This window comes from Manis javanica, chromosome 14, assembly GCF_040802235.1.
Source record: "Manis javanica isolate MJ-LG chromosome 14, MJ_LKY, whole genome shotgun sequence".
NCBI lineage: Eukaryota > Metazoa > Chordata > Mammalia > Pholidota > Manidae > Manis > Manis javanica.
The window spans coordinates 18242579-18267679 of NC_133169.1; the positions used below are offsets into that span (position 1 = coordinate 18242579).

At 35.0% G+C, this 25101-nt stretch overlaps 1 protein-coding gene across 4 annotated transcripts in view; it reads right to left on the reverse strand.

The window, feature by feature from the left end:
- The window catches only part of KCTD3 (potassium channel tetramerization domain containing 3), a 47928-nt gene that overhangs the window by 13018 nt on the left and 9809 nt on the right, over positions 1–25101 (reverse strand). For all 4 annotated transcript variants that reach the window (XM_073222148.1, XM_073222146.1, XM_073222150.1 and 1 more), the window contains exons 5-12: positions 22014–22072; positions 21664–21744; positions 20160–20300; positions 19636–19726; positions 15572–15762; positions 8504–8619; positions 532–619; positions 289–405 (exon numbers count right to left, since the gene is read on the reverse strand). In XM_073222148.1, coding sequence (XP_073078249.1) covers positions 289–405; positions 532–619; positions 8504–8619; positions 15572–15762; positions 19636–19726; positions 20160–20300; positions 21664–21744; positions 22014–22072 — 884 coding nt within the window. The remainder of the gene's footprint in view (positions 1–288; positions 406–531; positions 620–8503; positions 8620–15571; positions 15763–19635; positions 19727–20159; positions 20301–21663; positions 21745–22013; positions 22073–25101) is intronic.

Consider the following 25101-nt stretch of genomic DNA (forward strand, 5'->3'; position numbering starts at 1 on the left):
TTTTTAAATAATTTTTATTAATATTATAATAGTAACATTGTTAATATTATCATATGGCTTAACATACAAGTCAGAAGAGGAAAACTTCTAATTACCTACCTCAAGTTATGCTTATTAGTCATGTTTGATTTCAATATAAAACCAAATAAAACTTTAGACTAATAGAGGTGATATACTTAGCAACACAATTCTCAAAAAGAAAAGACCAGATTAGTTTTAGAATAAATCAATGAATAAACACACCATCAAAAAACTTCAAGAATTTTAATAATTTTGCCATGTACTAACTTGTTTTGGGTGTGAGGTAAACACTCAGAGCAGTAATAGCATCATTTGAAGGATCATGGTAAAGTTCAGTTACAAGAAGATCATTATCCTTCATTCTCAAAGGGAACTTCTGCATATCTAAAATATAAAAATTTTAACTAATATTAAAATTTAATAGCTCACTTTTTAAAAATGAAAAAGATGATGTTTCCTTATTCTCATTTAAAAAATGATATTAAATAGGGCCATGTTAAGTACCCTTACCTATGTAGTATATTGATCCATTATTACATCCCAGTAGCAGGAATGACCCAGCAGTGTCATAACTAGTTATAGGAACAACATCTTGAACCTGATGTAGAGAGATGATTATTACATGTTAGATATTAGTTACAACTTATATTTTCTGCTCAATTTCCTCAAAATTTTGATTCAATAAAAAGAACATGAATATCCAACTTAAATAGAGTTCAGAAAATGGACTTTCTTTATACACAGACATTTCCCGCAAGCAACTACAAATACAGTTCCTTCTAAAACTTTTTTAAAAAAATTATGTATTTTCAACATCAGCACTTCCCTTTAGGAATTTAGATGGATTATATCTTCTTTTTGCACTTCATTCTGAGATCACAGTATACATTGCAATGGGAAGGTCATGTCTGAGCAGGTAGGTCCCTTTCTTCCTATTTTCTCTCTTTAATAAGAGATTAAATGACTTGTCCAGAGTCACAGAATAAATAAGGGACAGAATTAGAACTATAAAACAGATCAACCAATTTACAGACAATACTTGCATCCCTTGGTAATTTATAATCATTTCTTTGAAAAGGCAGTATTTTCTATTTTCATTCTCCAAAGCAAGTAAGTTCTCATATGCCTTTTTTCCCTCAAGCAATAAAATTTTTAAAAAATCAGTTTTCCAAGCAAATCAGTCTAGTTACAAATAAAAAACTGTAATTGTGCTAAAAGGAAAACAAAATTAGTATGATGTATACTACAAAACAAAATAAATCACAAAGTGTTAGAGCAGTGGCACTAAGTAAGATCAAAATGAATCTTCCCTATGTATAGCCAGGCCAAGCATGCATAAGAAACTTCAAGGATGACGTTTTAATGAATTACTTTTTATGTACTGGATATTATCCAAGAGAACAAGTAATGGACTAAATAAGGGATGTGAATTGCCACTTTTGGTCTGTAGGAACTTGCAAACTTGTAGGTGAGAAAGAAAAATAAAGACAATTACAGTGTGATAGGCATTAAAATAGGGTGTGCAATATAATCAGAGAAGCAAGAAAGGATGCTCATCTCAATCCAGTGTGAGGAGAAGGGCAAAGTATCAAGGAAAAATTCAGAGAAGAAACAAAGCTAGAAAACTGAAAAATTTAACTGTAAGGTAGAAGAAGGGCACATCTGACAGGACAGCAAGGGTAAAAGCAAAGAAGCTATAACTTGTAACTAAAAACAAACAAAATCATACACACACACATTTAACTAAGAGTGAAAACTTGGAAATGATTCCTGTAAGCTGTCCATGTATATGACCCCAATTTCTGTAGGTGCCTACTGGTGTCATGCAGAGAAGAATCTCTGCAAAGACTCAATTAACACCCCCTACTAAGTCCAGGTCAGATTTCTGTTTCACCAGAATCAACCAGTTTTGTAGCAGGTAAAGACTGAGAATTTTTCAATGATATGAGTAAAAATGTCTGAAGAATGAAGGGAAGGTGCTTTACACCCCACTGACCAGTTTTCTCACACCAAGGTCATCTTTTTCAGGTTTAGCACTCCAGAAGAGTTCCACAGGAGGATGATGAGGACAGAAAAGGCCATGAGATTCCTCACTTGTGACACATTTTTTTCAAAAAAGAGTGCCAGCAGCTTGGGGTTCCCAAGTCACATCTAAGAAAAGCATTTCTGCCATTTGGATGCGCTCTAGGATTACAGCCTTCCTACCTTTTTCTGTAACCCTTGTTCAAGTCCTGCTTTTTTTTCATGCCTACCTACTCCTCAGTACGAGGAGAGAGCAAGTAGAAGTTAAGGAAGGTTACAAGAAATTAGTACTGCTGAGTTCTGCTCTCCAAGCATAAGCGAGGAGTCAGTCACTACGTGCGCTCCTCTTCTTTAAACTTCATTGAAGAAATCGAGAAACTGTACTGATGAGTATGTTTGGTTCAGTCATGGTCACAAATCCAGGATGGAAGTGGTTTTTCTCTAAGGTAGTACACACAGTGATTACCATTAATTTCTATGTGCAAATTTAAATGGTTCACAATTTCAAAATAGTCTGTCTTCTCAAGAAATACAAAACCCCCAGAATTTTTAAACCACAATCCCTACCTGGATAATTATCAGTTTTTAACACTGTGTTTCATTCCCATCTATTACTTTAAAAATAATCATTTATTTAGATTTACCAACATATCTACCCTTCTTTGATAAATATGTTTATTTCATTCCACTCCTTCCCCACAAAGTATACATATCCTTCTTATCAAAGGATATATCTTTAGTAGCTGGTTACATTAAGGGTTACAAGTTTAAGCAACAGAGAACAAAAAATGAAACATATTTTAAAAACTAACTTTTCCTGGGCTGTGCATACAGTAAAACAACAAATTTGACTGGATCTATACTGTCGGAACTCAACGAAGAATTAGGAGAAGTGCAAGTTGCAGTGCTCCAAAATCATGCGACTATAGACTATCTACTGTTAAAAGAACACATGGGATGTGAACAGTTCCCAGGAATGTGTTGTTTTAATTTGTCTGATTTTTCTCAAACTATTCAAATTCAGTTAGACAATATCCATCATATCATTGATAAGTTTTCACAAATGCCTAGGGTACCTAACTGGTTTCACTGGATATGGATGGTAATTGTAGGTCTGCTTTTGTTATGTAGCTGTATTCCTATTATGTTAATGTATGTGAGCAATTTAATTAGTAGTTTAAAACCTATACATGCTTATGTTACTCTACAAGATATGTCAAAGACATAATCAATCTTCCCAAGTTTTCTTCCGTCTGCTACTTCTATAGCTTTTCTTCTTCTTTCCTAATTACAACCTTTTAATAGAATTAGTGCCTCATATCGAAAATTACCAAGTATCATAATTCTTCCAAGTGGTAAAGATACCTCAAGACAAATGCTGGGCATAGAAGTCACAGGGCATAAATCTGCAAAGAAGTAAAAAGCTAACCTTTTCAAAGAATATTTCTTCTCTCTCACTTACCAACTTTACATTTCCCTGTATGGCCCCGGAAGATGACAGGTTAGCCAGAGACGGGTAAGATTCCTCAAGGGAGGAACAACCTAAGACAGGCACAGTCACAGGGGAGCCATCAGGTGAGAAATTGGGGACCAAAAGAGGGGAGGCTTAGAACCTCACACCCCGTTTTGAGAGAAACCTGCATCCGTGGATGTCTTGTTGCCCTTGTCTAGCTTGGATTAATACTTACTCTATAGGCACACACCTGATCATCTACATTTGCCCTCTTACAGCACTAAATTATGTTTTCCACTTTTATCTTGCATCTACCTACCACTTCAGCATTTTATTAAAAAATAATAATAATAATAATAAGGGAGAAATGTGGGATTCACATATAAAGCAAGTATAAAAATCAAACGAATAATCATATCTGACTTGATTGTTTATAGTTCATGATGCGTGATCAAAACCGAAAGTTTCTGTGATATGACTGCCCTTGCACTGTTCACTATGTAAGAACTTATTCACTATGTAAGACCTTGTTCACCATGTAAGAACTTGTTTGTTATGCTTCAGAAGATTGGAGACTGTTGAGATATAGGCTTGGGGGTGATTAATGACTGTGCATTGAGTCCCCTATTCAGAATTTTATTGTTGTTAACAACCATTTGATCAGTAAATATGAGAGATGCCCTCTCAAAAAAAAAAAAACAAAAAACTAACTTTTCTTCTTACCCAAATCAGATACAATGGGTTCATAAAATTTTCATTAAGATCTTCTTGAAGCTGTCCTAAAAAGAAATGATACACACCAACAAAAAATTCACAACAGCTTTTAGGCTTCAAAACACACACACACACACTCTCTCACACTCACTCACTCACTCACTCTCTCTCTCTCACTCTCTCTCTCTCTCCCTCCCTCCCCCCCCACTATCCCCACCTCTCATTCATCTAACTCAGATACTTCAAATCAATCTTGATCATACAAAAAGAGTTGTACTGAACTACAACAGTGGTCCTGTGTACTCTTGCATGTTATTCATGGGCAGAACTGCTGCTAAAGGCCAAATCACAACCTACTCAATCAGTATCCCAGCAATTACAGGAGTCACCCTCAGGTTAGAATTGTCTGTTCGAATTTGCATTTCAGAGACTTGAGATTTCACGACAAAGTTTCTGTATTTTACTGCAAAGAAATTCATCTAGCTGGTTTATAGAGTGCATGTTTGCTGCATGAATGCTCAAGTTTCCCACGGTCTTCCTGAAATGTAGTAACAAACCCACTTTGTCATATATGGTTTTCAATTCATGTATATACCAAACAAGAAACATCAGGTTATACATATGGGACAAAAAGCTTAAGAGGAAGTATTGACCTTGATGGCACTTACAGGGCACTAGTACAGTTTTCAAGATCTCAAAAATAGAAACTTTAATTTGTAGTTCTGAAAATGTTTGTAAAAAAAAATGGTAATGAGCATATTCCTTTAGAAATCCAATTTTACCTTAGCAGTTCTATTACACAGATAGTATAGTGTTTCCCAGGTACTAAAAGCTCGGATTTGACATAATTAGTCAGATAACGCACTGAAGAGCAGATCTTCCATAAATTCTTAAAATTCACATTCCTCTTTATAGAAATATCACCAGCTGAAGAATCCTCTGATCAGCTTCCCTCTTCCTGAACTTCAGACCCAGCCAGACCACTTCTTTCCCATCCCTGGCCCATCACATTTACAGTGACAACCACTGTGCCTTTTTCTCTGCCTACACAGAGGCCCATTGGAAATAATATATTTTTTTCCACAAATGTGACTTTTATTCTTCACCTAAAGTGAGATCTAACTTTCCCTGAGTATATCCTTTTCCACTGAAGACATTCTTTCTCCCACCATTTCCCCAGTATCTCAGGGGCAGAAAGATCTGAAGAATGTTCCTCTCCAAGTTCAACTCGGTTACGACATTCAATCCCCATTATCTCTGCCCAGACTGTAACTTCCAGATCAACCAACCCATCACCTCTGCTGAACATCTGGGCACCTGGATCACAATTTACTTTTATCCCATTCTCTACTTCACTCCTGGAATATAAATGTCCATATTTATAATTCTCTAACCCTTAACTTTTCATTTTTAAGTCAGTTCAATGTGTGATTTCAATGGCTACATCACTGAGAACTACTTCAACTCCAAAATCTTAAATTAAATCATTTTCCACAACTTCCTATCTTTCCAAACAGTTCTCATTCCTTATGAGTCATCAATCAGCTTTAACTTCCCTCTAGTCCCCTGACATCTCTGCATCCTTCTCCCCTACCTGGCGCTTCATCACTTCATGACCTCACAATTTCAACTACTTCACCATCTTTATGTTTTTCATACCCAGGTGTGTCAGACCGATTTTAGTACATCTCCAGTCCGAATCAGGTCAAGACTGTTCTCTTTCCTTTGCTCCTCTACCTAGTCCTGGAGAGACTTGTAACTTATCACCCAGGCCCACTACAAATGTACCATTTGTAATCTCTGCAATCCTTGACGCATACTTCAAATGTTTTTCTCTTCCACTTAACTTATGTTCTTCAGTATTACTTCCTCACTCTTCTGTCTAAGACAAAGGAGAGAAAGAAGTGTCTTTACTCTCTGCCGGGTGAACCCCGCTACTGTGTGCTAGGGCACACATTCTAACTTCTAAGGGACTAGAAATTATCTCCATTTTTTCACTCTTTGTATGCTTTCTCTTGACAACTCCCCTCTCCGACTACATGAGTGCTCAAGCTTCTCTCATCCTGGAGAAAAAGTAAAGCTCTGAACATCTCTTCAATCTAGCTTTGATCCTTAAGCTATTACTTTGCTTCTCTGCTTTCTTTTGCCACTAAACCTCTTAAAAGATAACTTAACCTGCTGTCTCTTACCTCTGATCTTTTAAGTCCTCAGTTCCTGCCATCTGACTTCCCCTTACAACACAGACCAAAAACTAATTAACTTACATTTGCAACTGACATCCTAAACTAGTGTCATTTCTCAATTATATCATATACGTCCCTTTGGTTCTCGGTTTCCTATTTTAGCCCCTCAAATGTCAATGTTCTTCAGTTTTAATTTTGGCTTTTCTTTTCATGTATATGCTTTCAATGGACCATTTTAGTATTTCTAATTTTATAATTACCACAAAGATGTTTTGGTTCACAGATACTTTTTTTCCAGCCCTTTTCTCTTACATAAACTCCAAAGGGGTATTCCCAACTATACACTGAATAATTACACTTGGATCGCCCACAGGAATCTCTAAGTAAACATATGTAATTCATCTAATTGCTCCTTACACTATCTTTCAGCATCTCTTTCTCTTCCTATGATCCTGTGAATTTAAAATATTACTAGTCACTTGACTGTCAAAACTAGAATCCAAAACTAGAACCACATCTCTTTCTTCTCAATCTCCCACTGTAACTGGACACCAGCCCTGTAATCTTAGGAAAAGGCCTTTGAGGCTTTTTCACATGATGCATCTTTGCCATCTCCATCACCGCCTCCAGTTAAATCTCTCTGCCTCTTTGGCTGGATTATGCCTTTGATCTCCAGTACTCTTTTGATATTAGTTCCCACTGTCATCTTTTTAAAACATAGATCTAATCATGCCATTCTCTGCTTGAAATCCTTTAATTTTTCTTCTCTCCTTCAGAACCAGGTATTAATTTTTTAGTCTTAAACCTTCTTGTTCCTTCAAGTACCTCAGATGATCTATCTTGCTATCTTCTCTGACCAGGCTATGTATTTTCACAAAAGAAATAGAGTATGCTTGGGCTACTATACTCAACTCTCAGAACTTAAAGGAAATAAAGAAACATCAAACCACAGTTTAAAAACTCACAACTTTCCAAAGTAACTTAAAAAAATTCTTGAAAACATAGTCAAATTTGTACCTTGAAGCAAATTTATCATTAAATATATTCAATGCTCTATAGTATCAAAAACATAAACAAAAAGATGGGCAGAGGGTCTGAACAGACATTTTTCAAAAGAGGACAATACAAATGGCCAACAGATACATGACAACATGCTCAACTTCACCAATCATGAGGAAAATGTAAATCAAAACCACAATTAAGTATCACCTCATACCTGTCAGAATGACTATTATCAAGACAAGTAAGTGCTGACGAGGATGTGGAGGAAAGGGAACCCCTGGGCATTGTTGGTGGGAGTGCAAATTGGTATAGCCTCTATGGAAAATAGTACGGAAGCTTCTCAAAAAATTAAACTGTTAGGATTCAGCAATTCCACTTCTGGGCATTTATCCAAAGAAAATAAAAACATTAACTTGAAAAGATACATGTACCCCCATGTTCAATGCAGCATTATTTACAGTAGCCAAGATATGGAAACAACCCAAGTGCCCATGGACTGATGAATGAATAAAGATGTGGGGTGAGTGTGTGTAATGGAATATTATTCAACCATAAGAAAGAATAAGATCTTGCAATTTGCAACATGGAAGGACCTTGAGAACATTATGCTAAAATAAATGTTAGACAAAGAAACACAAATACCATATGATCTCACTTATAAAAGGAATCTAAAACAAAAACCAAACTCACAGACACAGAGAAGAGGCAGGAGGTAGAAAAGCGGGCCAAATGGGTGAAGAGAGTCAAAAGGTAAAAATCCAGATATAAAATAAATAAGCCACGGGGATGTAAGGTACAACATGGCAATAATATAGTCAATAATGCTGTATGTACGTATGAAAGTTGCTAAGAGAGTAAATCTTAAAAGTTCTCATCACAAGAAAAAAATATTTTGTAACTATGCATGGTGAAGAACATTAACTAGACTTATGGTGACCATTTCTCAATATATACAAATATCAAATCATTGTGTATCTGAAACTAATAAAATGTATGCCAGTAATACTGCAATAAAAAAAAGGAAAACAGAAATATGAATTCCACAAGAATAAAGCAGACACATAATCAGCATATTTTCATTTCTGTATATGCTTTAGTTAAAACTAACCTGCCAGTGCTGAGTGACGGCATTCCACACTCCCACTTTCCCTGTGTGACTCGTGGCCACCAACTGGTTACCAATAAAGAAGAGAGCATCTACAGGAACGCCAAGGCTGAACACTCCTTAAATGATAATGAAAAATAAAGAGGTTAAACAGTCACCATCTTTAGAATTAATCAAAATACAGATTAAAGACTTCTTAAAGGTGACTAAACCTACTGTCACTTCTACAAATTATATGCTAGACATGTTAGGGACAAGAAATAAGAGGCTTGTAAGCTCTTAAGCTGCTTACACAACTCCTATCGCAGATAATAGTCTGCACTGAGTAATCTCACAATGATAGAACACCTTGTTATCTGAAGCTGTAGCTCTGATACCTAAGTTGATCATCAAACAAACCTGGTAGATTTAAAGTGAACAAAAATAAAAAGGATCCTAAGATTCATGCCAGGTCTGCCCAATCAGAAAACCTACTATATTTTAATAAAATCCATTAAGAGATTTAGCAGCTGTGGACCAGCTACTTGGGAACCACGGATCTGAAGATACAAAGATTTGGCAACCTCAACTATCCAGAATATGTCTACAAATCAGGAAACAAGCAAAGGTATTTTGGTTCACAGATACTTTTTTCCAGCTTGTGGGGATGTAGATGAGGGAGGCTGTAGGCACAAATATCCCACATTAATAGCAAAAGAGACAAGAATGGCTACGGCAGAGAATTCTAGGCTCACCTCAGTATGGCATACCATACTCAAAACATTCAAGCCTTTGCTCAGAATTTATTTTAAATCCCTTATTTCTCATCATTGCAGATCTCAACTGAACTCATTCAAAAGGCACTACATTTATAGCTGTGGGATTAAAAACATGAGAAAACAGGATTTGCTATGAAGTTAAGTTTAACAGAGGAAAAATGCAAACAATTACAACACTGCAACAGTAACAGAAGAATGCACAAGGTATTATAATATAACGAGGAGTGAGAGAGGGTAGGAGGAGAGGTTTGAGAATTATTTCTTAGAAAAGCAGCCATCTGTGTTGAGTTTTTTAAAAGGTGAATCATTTATCAAATTGAGGGTTTGGAAATAGGTAAGCCCAGGGAATCTGAGAAAAGGGAAGTGGGGATATAGATAAGGGAGGCTGTAGGCACAAATATCCCACATTAACAGCAAAAGAGACAAGAATGGCTGAAGCAGAGAATTCTAGGCTCACCTCAGTATGGCATTCATGGCCCTATACAGTTTGTTAGCAGAGGACTGCATTAGCAGCCAGGTGAATGTGAGTTGGAATCCTGGCTCTGTAAGTAACTTTGTCATCTTTCTCGATCTTATTGCTTCAATAAAATAGGGTCCAAGCTGCATGTCTCAAGGCTCACTTTCACCTTAAAAATGTTGTAATTAAATTTTGACACTTAAATAGTACTATCTTATTTGAAAAGCACCTTATAAAAAATATTTTTTTATCTAATAATGCTGATAATAAGTCTCACCTAAAAATATTGTTTTTTATGTGATCTTTAGCTGTTTCAGGTACCAGGTTTTCATTTTTTTTGAAAAAGTACATACTACGTGATAACATGAACAAACAATGGTGCACAAGGCTTTGAAAAAGTCAAAGGAGAAAACAAACCGATTAAATGCAATTGCAGCATGTATTAGAAGCATAAGCCAGAAATGTTAACTGGTTTCTTTTGAATATTACACCGGTGTGGGAATTTTCTTTCTGTTCAGAGCAGCACTATATATAAGACCAGTGGGAATAAAGACCTTGAAAATTCCTAACCAGTCAAGAAAAGGTTAGGGATCTAGCAGGAAGAAAAATGATATACAATGGACAAAAAGAAAAAAAACTGGTTAAGTATTGTTAAGAATGTCTTCTACATACACATTTTAATTTGTAGGCATAAATACATACTTACACACATGAATACACCATCTTAGCCCAACCTGTCAAACAAAACACCAGAGCTAGCACCATACCACACACAAAGCTAAGCTCTCTGACTAGAACTGGTTGAGAAATAACTTGCCACTTCAAAGCAGAAAATCATTACTTCATGCACAATTTTAGGGATTTTTCTGTAATAGTATTTTAATTTTGACATCAAAAAGTTTTACAGAACATGTGAAGCCAACTATATTCAGTACTATGGGCTATGTGAAAGGTAGCAATAAAAACAAGAAAACCAACTAACACTGATTACTCTCAAGATAAAATTCTAGGAAATCAAGGAATACATTCTGAATTATCTCAAGAAATTTAGTGTCACTCCTGCTTAGGCTGAACAATCTTGGCCACTATCCACAGGGAAGACAACAGTATAATGACAAGTTCCTATCTTAAGGGTCCCTCTCAGAACAATCATGCTTATAGCAGCAATCCAGTAATACTGGCCTTACACACAAGTTATAATGAAGCAGGTAGTTAAGCCGCTGGGAGAGCTCTATCATGGATATATACCAACCCTAACAATTTTCTTTGGATGGTGGTGTCAAGTTCTGAAGAACATTTGTAACAACAAATAGTCTCTTTTACAAATCACTATGTACTAAACCATGACACAGCTACCTACTACAGTAGCCTTGGAATCTCCTTCACTTACTGATATGTTCCAAGTGGCTATTTAAAAAAAGAAAAAAAAAATCACAACTCATCTTCTTTCTGTGTAATTACCAGTATATTTAATTCCAAAATTTGAATGTTAAAATTTTTTTTCTGGCTATTAGGGAGGACTTCCACTGCCAATTAGGGCAGAGTAAATGGCATTAGAATATTCCAAACTGTGAAACAACAAGAAGAAACTGGCCAAGATATATGAGGCAACTATTTTCAAGCACTGGAAAACAAGTAGCAGAAGCTTGAAAGATAGGAAATACACAAGATAAGCCCCATGTTCACCCGGGCTTCCTACATTAAGGACACCTTCCTGACCATACCACAGGCTGGTAAAACTCAAGTGACAGTGACAGTTTCCCTGAACTGAAGAGGCTGAGTCAGAGTCTAGACTGCTGGGGTAGCTAAAATCTGCGGGCAAGTTGTAAGAAAGGAGGGAACTGCACCAGGATGGAGCGGAGATAACACAAAAGCAGCCATGGCTAAGGCCAAACTGCACCTGGGCAGGGTGAGAATCCCCAAGGAGTAAAGGAGAGGGGTTGCTGCAGGACTGAGAGAGAGTGGAGATATCAGAGGTCACGCACAGGTAGATAGAACAGTTCCAGCTCAGTGACAGTGGAGAGTCCCTGCCAGGCACTTCAGGCATTCGTTGAAGACTCCAGAACAGCAACCCTTCAGGAGTAAGAACCTCACTGAGCGGGAGCCAAGTCCCACAGAAAGCTGACAGAGGCTACCGCCCCAGAACAAAGCATAAAACTGGCCCAGCAGAATCAAGCAGACCCTCCGGTCATTTAATTGCCTGCCAGAACAAAACTTCCATCTTTTAAAGACAATATAATCCATACTCCCTACATGATGTATCATGTACATGCTCAGCATTATCATTAAAATTTTCTGGACATGTGAAGAAGAAAATGTGACCCAAAATAAAACCATGAGATGACCCAGATACTGGAATTAGCAGTCAAAAAGCTATAATGAGCACGTTGGACTTATTAAAAACTAGGACATAAGGAGTAAAAAACAAGAAATGTCAGCAAAGAAACTAAAATGGAATGAAGAGACAAATTTAGAGCTGAAAAGTCCAATACCAAAACCGAAAGTTTCTGTGATGACTGCCCTTGCACTGTTCACCATGTAAGAACTTATTCACTATGTAAGAACTTGTTCACCAGGTAAGAACTTGTTCGTTATGCTTCAGAAGATTGGAGACTGTTGAGAATTAGGCTTGGGGTTGATTAATGATTGTGCATTGAGTCCCCTATACAGAATTTTATTGTTGTTAACAACCATTTGATCAATAAATGAGAGATGCCCTCTCAAAAAAAAAAAAAAAAGTCCAATACCTCAAGTGAAAAACTTAACTAGATGGGCTTAATTGAAGATTGAGTACTACAGAAAGAGAATATAAGACATTAATCAAGAAAATTTATCTTAACTGCAGTTAAGAATGGAGAGAAAAGAAATTGGAAATAAATTAGTTCTTCAGTGACCTCTAGGCCAGCATGAAAGAGTCTAACACAAAACTGAGTTTCAAAACAGAAAGAGAAAGAGAGGGGGAGAGAAAGAGAAGGGATGAGCTGGAGGGAGGGAGACGTGGGTGTAGGCTGGGAATCTCAGCGGGTCTGTGGGACCTTTATGGAAACCTGAGAGCTCAAGATCATTTTCATGGTAATATTAAAGCATTATTTGCCTTTTTTATTCTCATGATCTCAAGAGTGTACAGAGTCTTTCAGAGGCCACATGATGTGATGAGGTCATCATTATAACAATAGAATCTTTGTATATATTCTTGTGTTTTCTAGAATTGTGTATGGTGGTAGGTTTAGAGTAAAACTAACTTTGCGGGTTGCCCAAGATTAACTTAATTTAGTTCGTTGTAAAAACCTCCACTATGCTCTTCCTAGCTGTTTTCAGTTATGTCTGCTATAACCTCTGTAACCTCATTATTGTCCAATAAATTATTTTACAATCCAAATTTTCCTTGAGCATACAAAGAAACATATGAAGTACACTTGGCTGTGTTTTGCAACATTATTGCTCTGAAAAACCTTTCTAAATTTTTAGAATTTTACTTAAAACTGTTTAATTTTATTCTGAAACAAATTTATTCATAATATATCTTTCATATACATATTGATGGATCCCTGGCTTCAAAATGGGAAAATCAGAACACACCTGCTCAACCTATAGCTGCAGCATGTAAGTCTAAAGATGCTAACAAAAACATATCAATTCTTTGATTCATGAAAAGGAGAACCCTAAAGAAACTGGGCAAAATTGTAAGTAAAAAGTAAAAAATTACAAAAATTATCTTGCCTTTAACTTTATAAATACTAATAACTTGCCTTATTGTGCCTATGCAACAGAACATTTTTGAATGGTATTATGATGCCAGTTGTAGGTTCACTGAGACCTACATTCAGAGTTTAAAGAAAAACAAGTATTTTAAATAAAGATGTGAAAAACTCTAAAAGCCTGAAATTGACTGTTACAGAAACTCAAATTAGAAACGAAAAAGCTCCTCAAGCATCGTACGTGGCACTGCAGGGGCCAGAGAAGTATGCCCAATTGCTCGGAGACAAAAAAGAGGCCCTGATCAGATCACAATGCTGAATGCATAGCACATGAAAAGTCAACAGACGACATCATAACACTGCTACTTTTCAATGACCAGTAAATCCTTGAATTAAAGATTTGGTGAAGACAGTATCTTGTCAGCAGGACTGCACTGCTGTATTAACAAACACATGAATATACAGATGTAGCAGGACCTGGTGTTTTGCATTTATTCATCTGGTAACAGCACCAAACAATTCAACATTTTTTACATGAATGTTTAGCCACAAACACATACGGTGTTGAAATAGTCAAAGTTTCAAACTGTTCAAAACTTATGAATCTCATAATATCCTAGAATACCTGTGTTGACATTTGCACTGAAGGTGCAAGGCAATGTTGGGTAAAAAGACACTTTAGCAAGAATCAGAACGTGGCACTAAATCGTACTAGTGATCATTAAATTTTTTGCCACACACTTTCAGGGAAACAAAAAAAAGGCTAGTTTAATTTAAGAATATCCTCACTGAAGCGATCTGTATAAGGATTTGTACTGAGTATCTCTTTTTTTGAGTGTATGTCTTAATACTCTGTGTGACTAAGTACTATGTCCTGTGCTGAGAAAAAGCATTTTCTGCATTGCTGGAGCTGAGAGTAAAAATACCATTTTTATTTAAAAAGAAGACTGATAGGTTAATTCAAATTTGGGTGTCTGGCACTTTCCTCAAAAGTAAGTAAAGCAAGTCTGTTTCTCTACTATTTCAATTTTTAACTTCAATGATAAAAATTCAATGCTTCAAGTAAAAATTAGTATTTTGGAAAACTTTTATCTGCCAATGAGGTGTGACAACTTTCTAATACATTCAAGTTTAGAGATGTGATCAGTGGTTATAGTAATAAATGCAATTTTTTTATATTGCACAACGAATGGTATCAACATTTGAAAGATCTATGTAATTTAGTAATCCAAAATTTTCTAAATAACCAACACATGATGTTACAAGATCATGCATGGATAAAAGATGTGTATGTATATAAAGTACATTTCAAAAAGTACAAAACAGACTGAGGAATTTCAATTTAACAAAGTATGAAAAGTTCATTGACATGATTTCAAAATTTGGGGATGGTAGCAAATAATATCTACAATTATCTGAAAAGACTATAAAGATATTTATTTTCCAACTACTTATCTGTGTGAAGCCAAATTTTCTTCATATAGTTCAACCAAAACAAAACAATGCAGCAGAATGAACACAGAAACAGGTATCAGAATTCAACAAAATTTACAAAACTGCGAACCAATGCTACTCTTCTCACAAAAATATTTGGAAAATAAATTACTTTTCACTGAAAATGTTATTCATGTTATTATGCAATAAGTCTGTTATTGTTATTTTCAAACTAATATTTATAAATTTTCAGTTTTAATCCATATTGTGGTAAATACTAATATAACCTATATGAACAGAAACTCTAATAGCTCTGAACGACTTTTTAAGAGTGTGAAGTGGTTCTGAGATGAAAAAGTTTGAGAATTTCTGGTCTAGAAGCAGCAAATGAGGAGAAGCAAGAAAATTACTTATCCCATCTTCAGGGCCAGTGGTATGAGGGATGGAGCAGCCACCACTGAATGGGATCCAGGAAGAACATTCTCAGAGAACAGCCAGGTTACAGGTGGAGCCTGTCTCCTCTCTCCTAAAACATCAATTTTTTCCCCTCTTTATCAGATCATTCCTCCCACACTGGTCCTATTATCTCCCACTGGACCCTGGAAAGAAGATATGTAAACTATAGCTAACAGTCCAAGTTAGTTTTGATATTGATGAGCAATTCCTCTTAACTTCAGAATATTATATGTGCTAGCAAAATGCAGCACAAACAAATTTTTCCTACCAATTTCACTTCCACTTCCTCCATCTTGGACGCTCCATAAGATGATGCTACTCTCCGAGGCAACAGCAACCATTTTGTCCTTGTCCCCATGTGGCCCTCCGACCACTTTTGCATTCAAAGCTACTCGTTCAATAGTCCAGTCTAAGTACGGGCTTGTGAACACCTGTTGCCATCCTGAAGACTCTTTGATTCTGTTAAGAACAGACAAGCTAAGTTAGACCCACAAATGAACAAACAGAATACCAATGAATGTTCTTAATAAAAAATTATCACAGCTACTTTTTACTTTTATGTGTATAAGTATAAAATTTTGTTGATATACAATACTGTTCCTTAAATAAATTTATATATATTGGACACATAAATCACTTAAAAAAAAGAGACTGGAGTTATATATTTCACCAAAGAATAATTTAGGAATGTTCTTCACATTTTAAAAACTTTTAAAAGATGGTTGTACCCTTTCACTTTTCTACAAAAGAAAGTGCTATTGTCATTATCTATGGGTAGGAATAGTCATCAAAATAAAATTTTTGGATAATTATTTTTCCTTTCAGTTATTAATCAGTTATTCAGGTATTATTAACTGAAACTACATGCATTCAATCTGTTGTGTTTTGCTACTTTAGATAATAGCCTATCCAAGCAAACAAAGATTAACTGAGTAATCTAGTATTCTATATATAGTACAATACCCTGATACAATCAAATGGATAAAATGAAGGCTCTGGAAACCCTTATATTTAAAAAGTTTCATTTTAAATGAAAAAAACCTCATGAACCTATTCATTTCCCATAAATAAAGGGTCACAAGGGTTTAGATTTGTAGTTGACTGAATATAAATGTTTTCTTTAATATTCAATTTCTGATAAGCATACCTATAATTTTTAAATAATTTTTTCTGCCTATCTGAATTCAAGTCTTTCAGACATGTATTCTGTCTCATTATGCTCATTATGTAGCAATTCTTTATTCATTTAGAAACTACACAGTTATCTAATCATGACAATGAACGACCTGAACTTTAACTATCAAATACCTATTTCTAATGGTACAGCAAACAACGCAAACAAAACTGTAAAACTTCTCTTTGGCTTACCTAAAGAGGATAAACAGAACACGAAGAAAGTTGCTCCTTTACATACTATCTGACACAGTCATCACAAAAATCAAAACTCTAGTATTCCTAAATGATTACCTAAGGACCTAACGAAATCACTTAAACTCCATTTTTGTTTAAAATTGTAGACTAAAGAAATACGGTTATAATTCACAAAAAAATATACAATTAACCCTTATTAATTTTAACAATTAAGCATTTCCTTAATTAAACTCAAAGCACTACACAGAAAAATACATTTTTTCCTAAGCATTGTAATTACCCACTTCAGCCACCAGGTGGGATTCATGTGTTAAAATACACAAATGGAAATAATTATATAATAAACTTCTAAAAATAACAAACATTGAGAAATGAAATATAGATCCTCTTAGGGACTATCAGACTGGACACAAATCGGACTGCTGGCACGTCAAGGATAATGATACTATGCTGCTATGTGGATGCAGAAATATACTAGGTTCATATTAATGTTCAATAAAGAGATGTTATATTGATATAATGAGGTGAATGCTGCAGTTCTATGATCATAAATTTAGGACTACAAATAATAAAACTAGATGTGATCTAATCTTTAACAAAGATCAAACTTCTAAGTTATCTTTCCCTATAGAATTTGGGGTAATATAAAATAAAGAGATGCCAAAAAGTGTAAAATAATCGGGCAGCATATGTGAGAGTAATTATATAATTACAGAATTTAGGTCATAAGATGTGACATTTCCTCCTATTTTTAAATCAAAATTAAGTAGAAAGAAAGAAAAACATATTTGCTCTATAGTTTCCCATACAATAAGCTCTGCTATTTCGGCACTCTATCTCCTTACTTCTGCTGAGTAAACCACAGTCTGCCATCAGGACAGATATGCAAAGAATATGGTTATCTTACACATTAGTATCACACAGAAATACAGTGGAGGGGATAAGCCGTACAGGATTCTGAAACTTACTATAAGCATACTGTACCTCAAGTTGTATGGGTAGAGATAAGTATGTCAGAAGAACATGAAAGAGTCTAATATTATACCCAAGCATCCATATAAAGCACGATAAAAGGGGCTGTCAACTTCAGTAAGGAGGACAAATAATCAGAATAAAATTACCCACTTATAAGAAAATAAAATATATATCTAAATCTCACGCCATATATAAAAAGTAAACTACATATGGATTAAAGATCTAAAATGGAATATAAACTCCAGGAGGCCAGTAATTAAACAACTACTCTTGTTAATATAATACTGTTGTAAACTCAGCAAGAAAAACAAAAGCAAAGCCTAACAATTTAGAAAATTAGTGAATTTAGACAAAAACATACAAGGGGTTCACTATTCTATTCTTTCATTTTTTTAAGGTTTTTAAACTTATGATATAAAAAGCTATGGAAAAACAACTTGTAGGAAAGACTACACTATTAAAATAGTTTGAATACTATCCTTTCCTTTGAAATCTTTTTATTGTCATTGTGTTGAATGATTTAACTGCACATGAGGAAATCCAGTATGTCCTCACTTCTTTTCCTTTGTCATTTTGCCTTGGCACATTGCTCTGACATCACTGACATTCAGTGAAAGCAAACAAAGATCATGGTCAAAAGCAAACACAAAGAATGGAAAATGTTAACAGCATCATTCTTTAATTTGTCACTAAATGAATCCAATTTTGTGCAATATTGTATGTGGGTGGCAAGTGGCAATCTTCAGCACTGCTGTTCAATATATAAATTATGCTGTTACACCTGTTATCATGGTTGTTTTAAACTCCTCTGGAATCCCTTATCAATAAAAATATGTACATAATATTTAAGCAAACAAAAAAGTAAAGTTTAAAACAGTTTTCTCAATTTATGTAAGTTGGTAAATTCAAAATAATACTCCTAAAAAAAAATTATTTTCCAAATCAGTCTTGCTTCTACATAATCAGAAGTCATTCCCCAAAAGAAATCATCCAAAATGTCACTTCCATATTATTCAATAATTTAAAATATATACAGAATTGGCTTTTTCACTTTTGTGGAAATCTGAATTTCTAATCTCTACTTCAATGAAAATAGAAAGTGGAGATTACTGATAGAATTACTGGGTTTTTCTACCATATACAGCAAATCTATCACAAATTGAGATATTTTTTTAGTACATTTGGGATTCTTTAAATATATGTTTTAAATATGTCTAATCTATTTTGGCTATTTTTTCTTAAACTCAATAGTAACAAAATACTTACATATACTTTGTTTTTTTTCCAGCAGTTAAATTAAATGGGAATCTAAGCGAGTACATCCCAACTATTTTTATGCTTCTACATGTCATCAACATTTCTCAGTGTATACAGTGACTTTGAACTAAGAACCCTATACTTTCTCCAATTAAAAAAAAAAAATCACAGGTCTACACTTCTCACTTCATTTCTGAGGATGCAAGAATCAGTAAAACCAAACTACCTCTATGTAAGTCTCACACATCATACAGATCATCACTTCTGCCCGCAACGGTCCTGCTTCAGCACCTCACTCCCCACTATGTGGCAGTCATGACCAATGCAGAGTCTTACTTTCCCCAACTACAGAGTACAAAGGGCTCCATCGTTAGATAGGAAATCACAGGGCTCATGTTACCAATCCTGCCTCGTCATTTAATAAAATAGGTGAGTGATTCATAATTCGGGCATAATAAACAAGAATATCTTCAAGGTATTTCAGTTATATTACCGTTCATATCATGGGGGAAATATTTAAGACATACTAAGGCTATTATGAATATTTACCAAATAAGCCATGAAAATAAAAGGAAACTAAATCTAAATCAGAAGATAAGAAGTGGGTAAGAAATATACAAGAAAAAAGCTTGGTGACTAAAAGAAACAACTCTTAAATCTATACATAAAATCACAATTACTAAAAACTACCCCTCTAAAATAAAAAGCAAACAATTAATTATACAGTACCTGTAACATACAGCAAAATGGGCATATGCAGCTACAATCCAGTTGTGATGGCCAGCTACTATTAGCACCTTTCGTGGATCCACAGGAAATCCTGTTGTTTTTACAAAAAGAAGTATTTTATGTTCTAAAGCAGGGATTGGCAAACTATTGTCCATGGGCCAATTCAAGCCCTCTACCTGTTTTGATAGTTTTGTGGGAACACAGCCATGTACACTTGTTTACATACTGTGCACGCTGCTTCCATGCTACAGCGGCAGAGCTGAGTTCTAAAAGAACTTGTACGGCTCACGAAGCCTATGCCCTTAACATGAGAAGTTTGTCAACCCCTGTGTTAACAATTTAGAGCAAACGAAGGGTCACATACTCCTTATATAAAAACTGTAATGAGACTTCTTAAGATATAAATGATAAACCTGCATGAAAAAGAAAGATGAGGCAAAAACTCTCTAAAAATAATTATTCAGTATCACCTAGAACTAAAAAATACACATTTTTATTTTTCTTTTCATGTTATCTTTGCTCACCTAACTTAACAGTCTCTTCTCCAGTTCCAGAGAGAATGGGCTGGGTACCATTTCCTCGAGCTTCACCCTCTGTAGAATTTAGTCCATTCCTAGAATCAGTAGAGGATCTAGTTGTGTTGTTTATTTTTCGACTAGGAATACCTATAAAAGGAAATAGGATAAATTGACTTCTAAGTTCACCTACTAAAACTTAAAAATTCCACATTATAACAAAGAAACATAAAATTGTAAACTTCACTAGGGCCAAAATGTATCTCCCAATATAATGATTTACTGCAAATAATGTAATTATGATAAAAAACCAATAAAATGAAAAGGAAATAAATTCTTTCAACAGATTTCTGGCATTTATCACATTACATACAATAAATAAGATTAAGGTTTATATATTGTAATCCATTTCTACCTAGCTATAGGTTATTGAAATCAACCATTAATTCTTTCAGTCTGACACTGGTATTTACATTAACGGTACAGTTATTATGCATTAGGTACTACATACTCATTTCACCTGCTTTAGAGTTGGATTGCCCCTTAACTTTCACATGTCTTTTTATTTGGCAAGGAAGCCTTTTTTGGAATGAAATCTTGCTCAGAAGCCCACTGTAACACAGGTAAAGGCAAAACTGTTCTGACTGAAGAGGAATGCACCTCACCTGCCTCTGTCCTGTACACTGACGTATCTCTGCAGAGTTCCTGGGGTTCTACAAAAAGGAGACTCACAACCAGTCCTTTAACACAAGTGGTAGCACACTATGTGCCATGGCCCAATCTAGTCCAGCTGCTATTTATGTAAATAAGCTGCGCTGGTCACACACATATCCATTCACAGGGTGCAGGGCAGAGCTAGGCAGCTGACACTGAGATCTTCTAGTTCACAAGCCTATCCAGCCTTTTACAGAAGAGGTTTGGCACATCCCTGTTCTAATATATAGTGCTACTTAACTTTTGTTAAAATAAAAATTTTCATCATTTCTAGTAGATTTACAAATGAGACTCACACTAATGGAGGAATACATTTTCCTGTTTATGCATTTGTATTTGCTTAATGATAAAAATAATTTTTAAAAAGAGTAAGTAAATATGCATCTACCTACCACTTCAGCATTTTATTAAAAAAATAATAATAATAATAATAATAAGGGAGAAATGTGGGATTCACATATAAATCAAGTATAAAAATCAAATGAATAATCATATCTGACTTGATTGTTTATAGTTCATGATGCATGATCAAAACTGAAAGTTTCTGTGATATGACTGCCCTTGCACTGTTCACCATGTAAGAACTTACTATGTAAGACCTTGTTTACCATGTAAGAGCTTGTTCATTATGCTACAGAAGATTGGAGACTGTTGGGAATTAGGCTTGGAGTTGATTAATGATTGTACATTGAGTCCCCTATACAGAATTTTATTGTTGTTAACAACCATTTGATCAATAAATATGAGAGATGCCCTCTCAAAAAAAAAAAAAAGAGTAAGTAAATAACACAGAAGGTACCTGGTGGAGGCAAGTAGCCATGAAAAAGCACACTGCCGCAAGACGACCGCTCCAGTTCTTCACATAAGAGAAGCCTTCGTACTAAAAACATTTCAAAGCAAACTTGTCAAGAGCACATGCAAACAGAAAAATAATACTCCATTTTAACCGTCTCTAGTTAGAGGATAAGGGAAGAATAGGAAAATTTAATTTAAGTGCAATCACTTGACAACACCTTTTTACTTTGAAAATTCACAAAAAGCACTGAACTAGTCCATCACGAATTAGCACCTGGTATGAAACACAGTTCATCTGGGCAAGGTCAGTGCAAAGAGAGTCAAATCATCAATATAAATTAGGAGAATACACACCTAATGGAGTGATCCCATAAAATTCAGCTTCATGCCTGAGAACATTAATACTCACTCCTCTACAAAGAAACAAACAAATAATGTAAATCCTCTGGCAATGTGGATTATGATCTGAAGCAGAAGGAAAAATAGGTTCTTAATGTGAACAGTCAAAAGGCTTTAAAACTCACTTTTCTTCTAATATCCTTAATCGTTTCAAAAGGCCTAAATTTAAAAAAAAACAGCATTCCAACAAAAACATTTTCTAACTTAAAAATCACTCACATATAAAAGGACTGGATACTAAATGAGAGATTAAGACTTTATACGGTTACAACAAGTAAATTATCAAGAAGTATCAAATAAGGCAAACAAGAGTGGAGATCCTTCTTATACGGCATTCCTTGCTTTCAAGTCTCTTTCACAGTCATTTCTGTCCTTATTTTAACCTCCCCAACTACACCATATGCTCCCTGCAAGCATGATCTACTTCAAATCTATTTTTGTATACCTCACACAGTACCTTGCACAGTGCTTGTATATAATAGTTATGCAACAAATATTTGTGGAAGAAAATCAGATAAATGACTATCTTCTCATCAGAAACCAAAAATAAGAGTAAAACAGACAGTAGAGGACAAAAAGACCATCCTTAGGAAGGCCTATGTTATCCAGACGAAGATGTTACAGTACAGTTAAATAATATGAAAATAAAAAGTAGAACAGAAGTTTAAGAATTTATAATACTAATGATTCATTTTAGGTTTCAGTTGTACCATGTCCTTATTTTTAAAATGTTGCCTGGGCAACAATAATAGGGGACATTACTACAGATCCCATGGTAATTAAAAGGATAATAAAGGAATACTATGAACTCCTCTCATGCCCACAAATGTGATAACCTAGGTGAAATGGACCAATACCTTGAAAAGAACAATCTGCCAAACTCACACAGACACAATCTCAATAGACTATATCTATTAAAGAAATTGAATAAACAAATAATCTTCCAAAATAGAAGGCAACAGGCCAGAAGAACTCGTTGGTGAACTCTATGAAACCTTTAAGGAAGAAATTATACCAATTCTCTACACTCTCTTTCAGAGGACAGATGCAGGAGGTTTTTAACTCATTCCGAGACCACCATAACATTAATATCCAAACCAGACAAAAACATTACAACAAAAGAAAACTAGAGAGTAGTATCTCCCATGAACATATATTGAAAAATCTAAAAATATTATTAGTAAATCAAATCCAACAATGTATAAATAGAATCATACACCACAACCAAGTGGAAGGCTGGCTCAACACTGGAAAGCCAATTAATGTAATCAAGTGTACCAACACCTAAAAAAGAAAAATCATATGACTGTATCAATAGATGTGGAAAAACCATCTGAAAATATCAAACACACACTCATGATCAAAAACTCGGTAAATTAGGAAGACGGAAATGCTCTCAACTTGGTAAGATACCTTTAAAAACAAACAACAACAAAAAACCAACCTAATGCCAACATCATACTTGACGTTGAGAAACTTGAAGCTTTCCCCCAAGATCAAGTACAAGGCAGCGATGTCTCCTCTCGCCACTCCTCTCACCATCATACTAGCAATCTTATTAAAGCAGTGAGGCAAAAAAGGAAATAAAAGGACACAGACTGAAGGAAGACATAAAACTGTTGTTCACAGATAACATATGACTGTCTATGTAGAAAACCTAAAAGAATCAACAAAAAACTCTTGGAACTAATAAGTGATTACAGCAAGGTGGCAGGACACAAGGTCACAATGTACAAAAATCAGTCGCTTTCCTATGTACCAATAATGAACAAATAGAATTTGAAATTAAAAACACAACACCATTTATATTAGCACCCCCTCCAAAATAAATACTTAGGTATTAATTTAACAAAATAGATACACAATCTATATGAGGAAAACTACGTAACTCTGATCAAAGAACTAAATAAATAGAGAATTATTCCATGTTCATGATAGGAAGACTCAGTATTGTTAAGATGTCTGTTCTTCCCAGCTTGAGCTAAGTAATTCAATGTAATCCTGATCAAAATTCTACCGAGTTATTTTATGGATATTGGCAAACTGTTTCTAAAGTTTACATGAGAGTCAAAAGACCCAGAATAGCCAACCCAATACTGAAGGAGAACAACACTGGAAGACTGCCACTACCCAACATAAAAAGTAATCAAGTCAGTGTGGTATTGGTGAAAAGAAAGACAATATGAAAAGCCTACATACTTTATGATTCCAAGTATATGACAGTTTCCAGAATTATGGAATTAATACAATTTTTTGTGGTAGGGTAGGGATGAAAAGGCAGAGCAACAGGATTTTTAGGGTAGTGAAAATACTCTGTATGCTATTATAATGGTGAATACATGTCATTATACCTGTGTTCAAACCCACAGGATGGACTCCACTCACAGTTAATCATAATGTAAGCTATAGAGTTTGGGTGATAACCATGTGTCAATGTAGGTTCATCCTCGGTAAAAAATGTACCATTCTGGTAAGTGATGTTGATAATGAGGGAGACCGCATGTGTAGGGGCAAGAAGTGTACGAGAAATCTCTGTACCTTTCTCTCAAAAACTGTTATAAATCTAACCCTACTCTAAAAAAATTCTTTAAAAGAAAGGGAGAGGAAAAAAATTTCCCTGATTAATAAACACATGCAATTGTTACATTAAATCATTTTTATTTATGAAATTGGTTGTGACTAGTTTAACATAAGAACCGTTAAAACTTTCTTATTCTACTTCAAAGCCATCTGTGCTAACCGCACAGAAATACTGGCTAACTACAAGATGGCACAGGACACAGCAGTTGTGAAGGAGCTCCAGTCTCCTGGGAGAACCGGCAAACAAATATGATAATTACAACACATAATGTAAGAGCAATTCCAGAATACTACGGAAGGAACAGAATCAGAACACAGTATTTTTTTAGCTCCTTCCCACCTTCTTTTGGAAGATACTGCGAATACATTTTAATTTGCTAGACCTCTTAATGAAATAAGGCAGCAATTTCTAAGAAAAGTGGTCAGTAAATACAGATATTTAATTCAGCCTTTCATGGGTTAT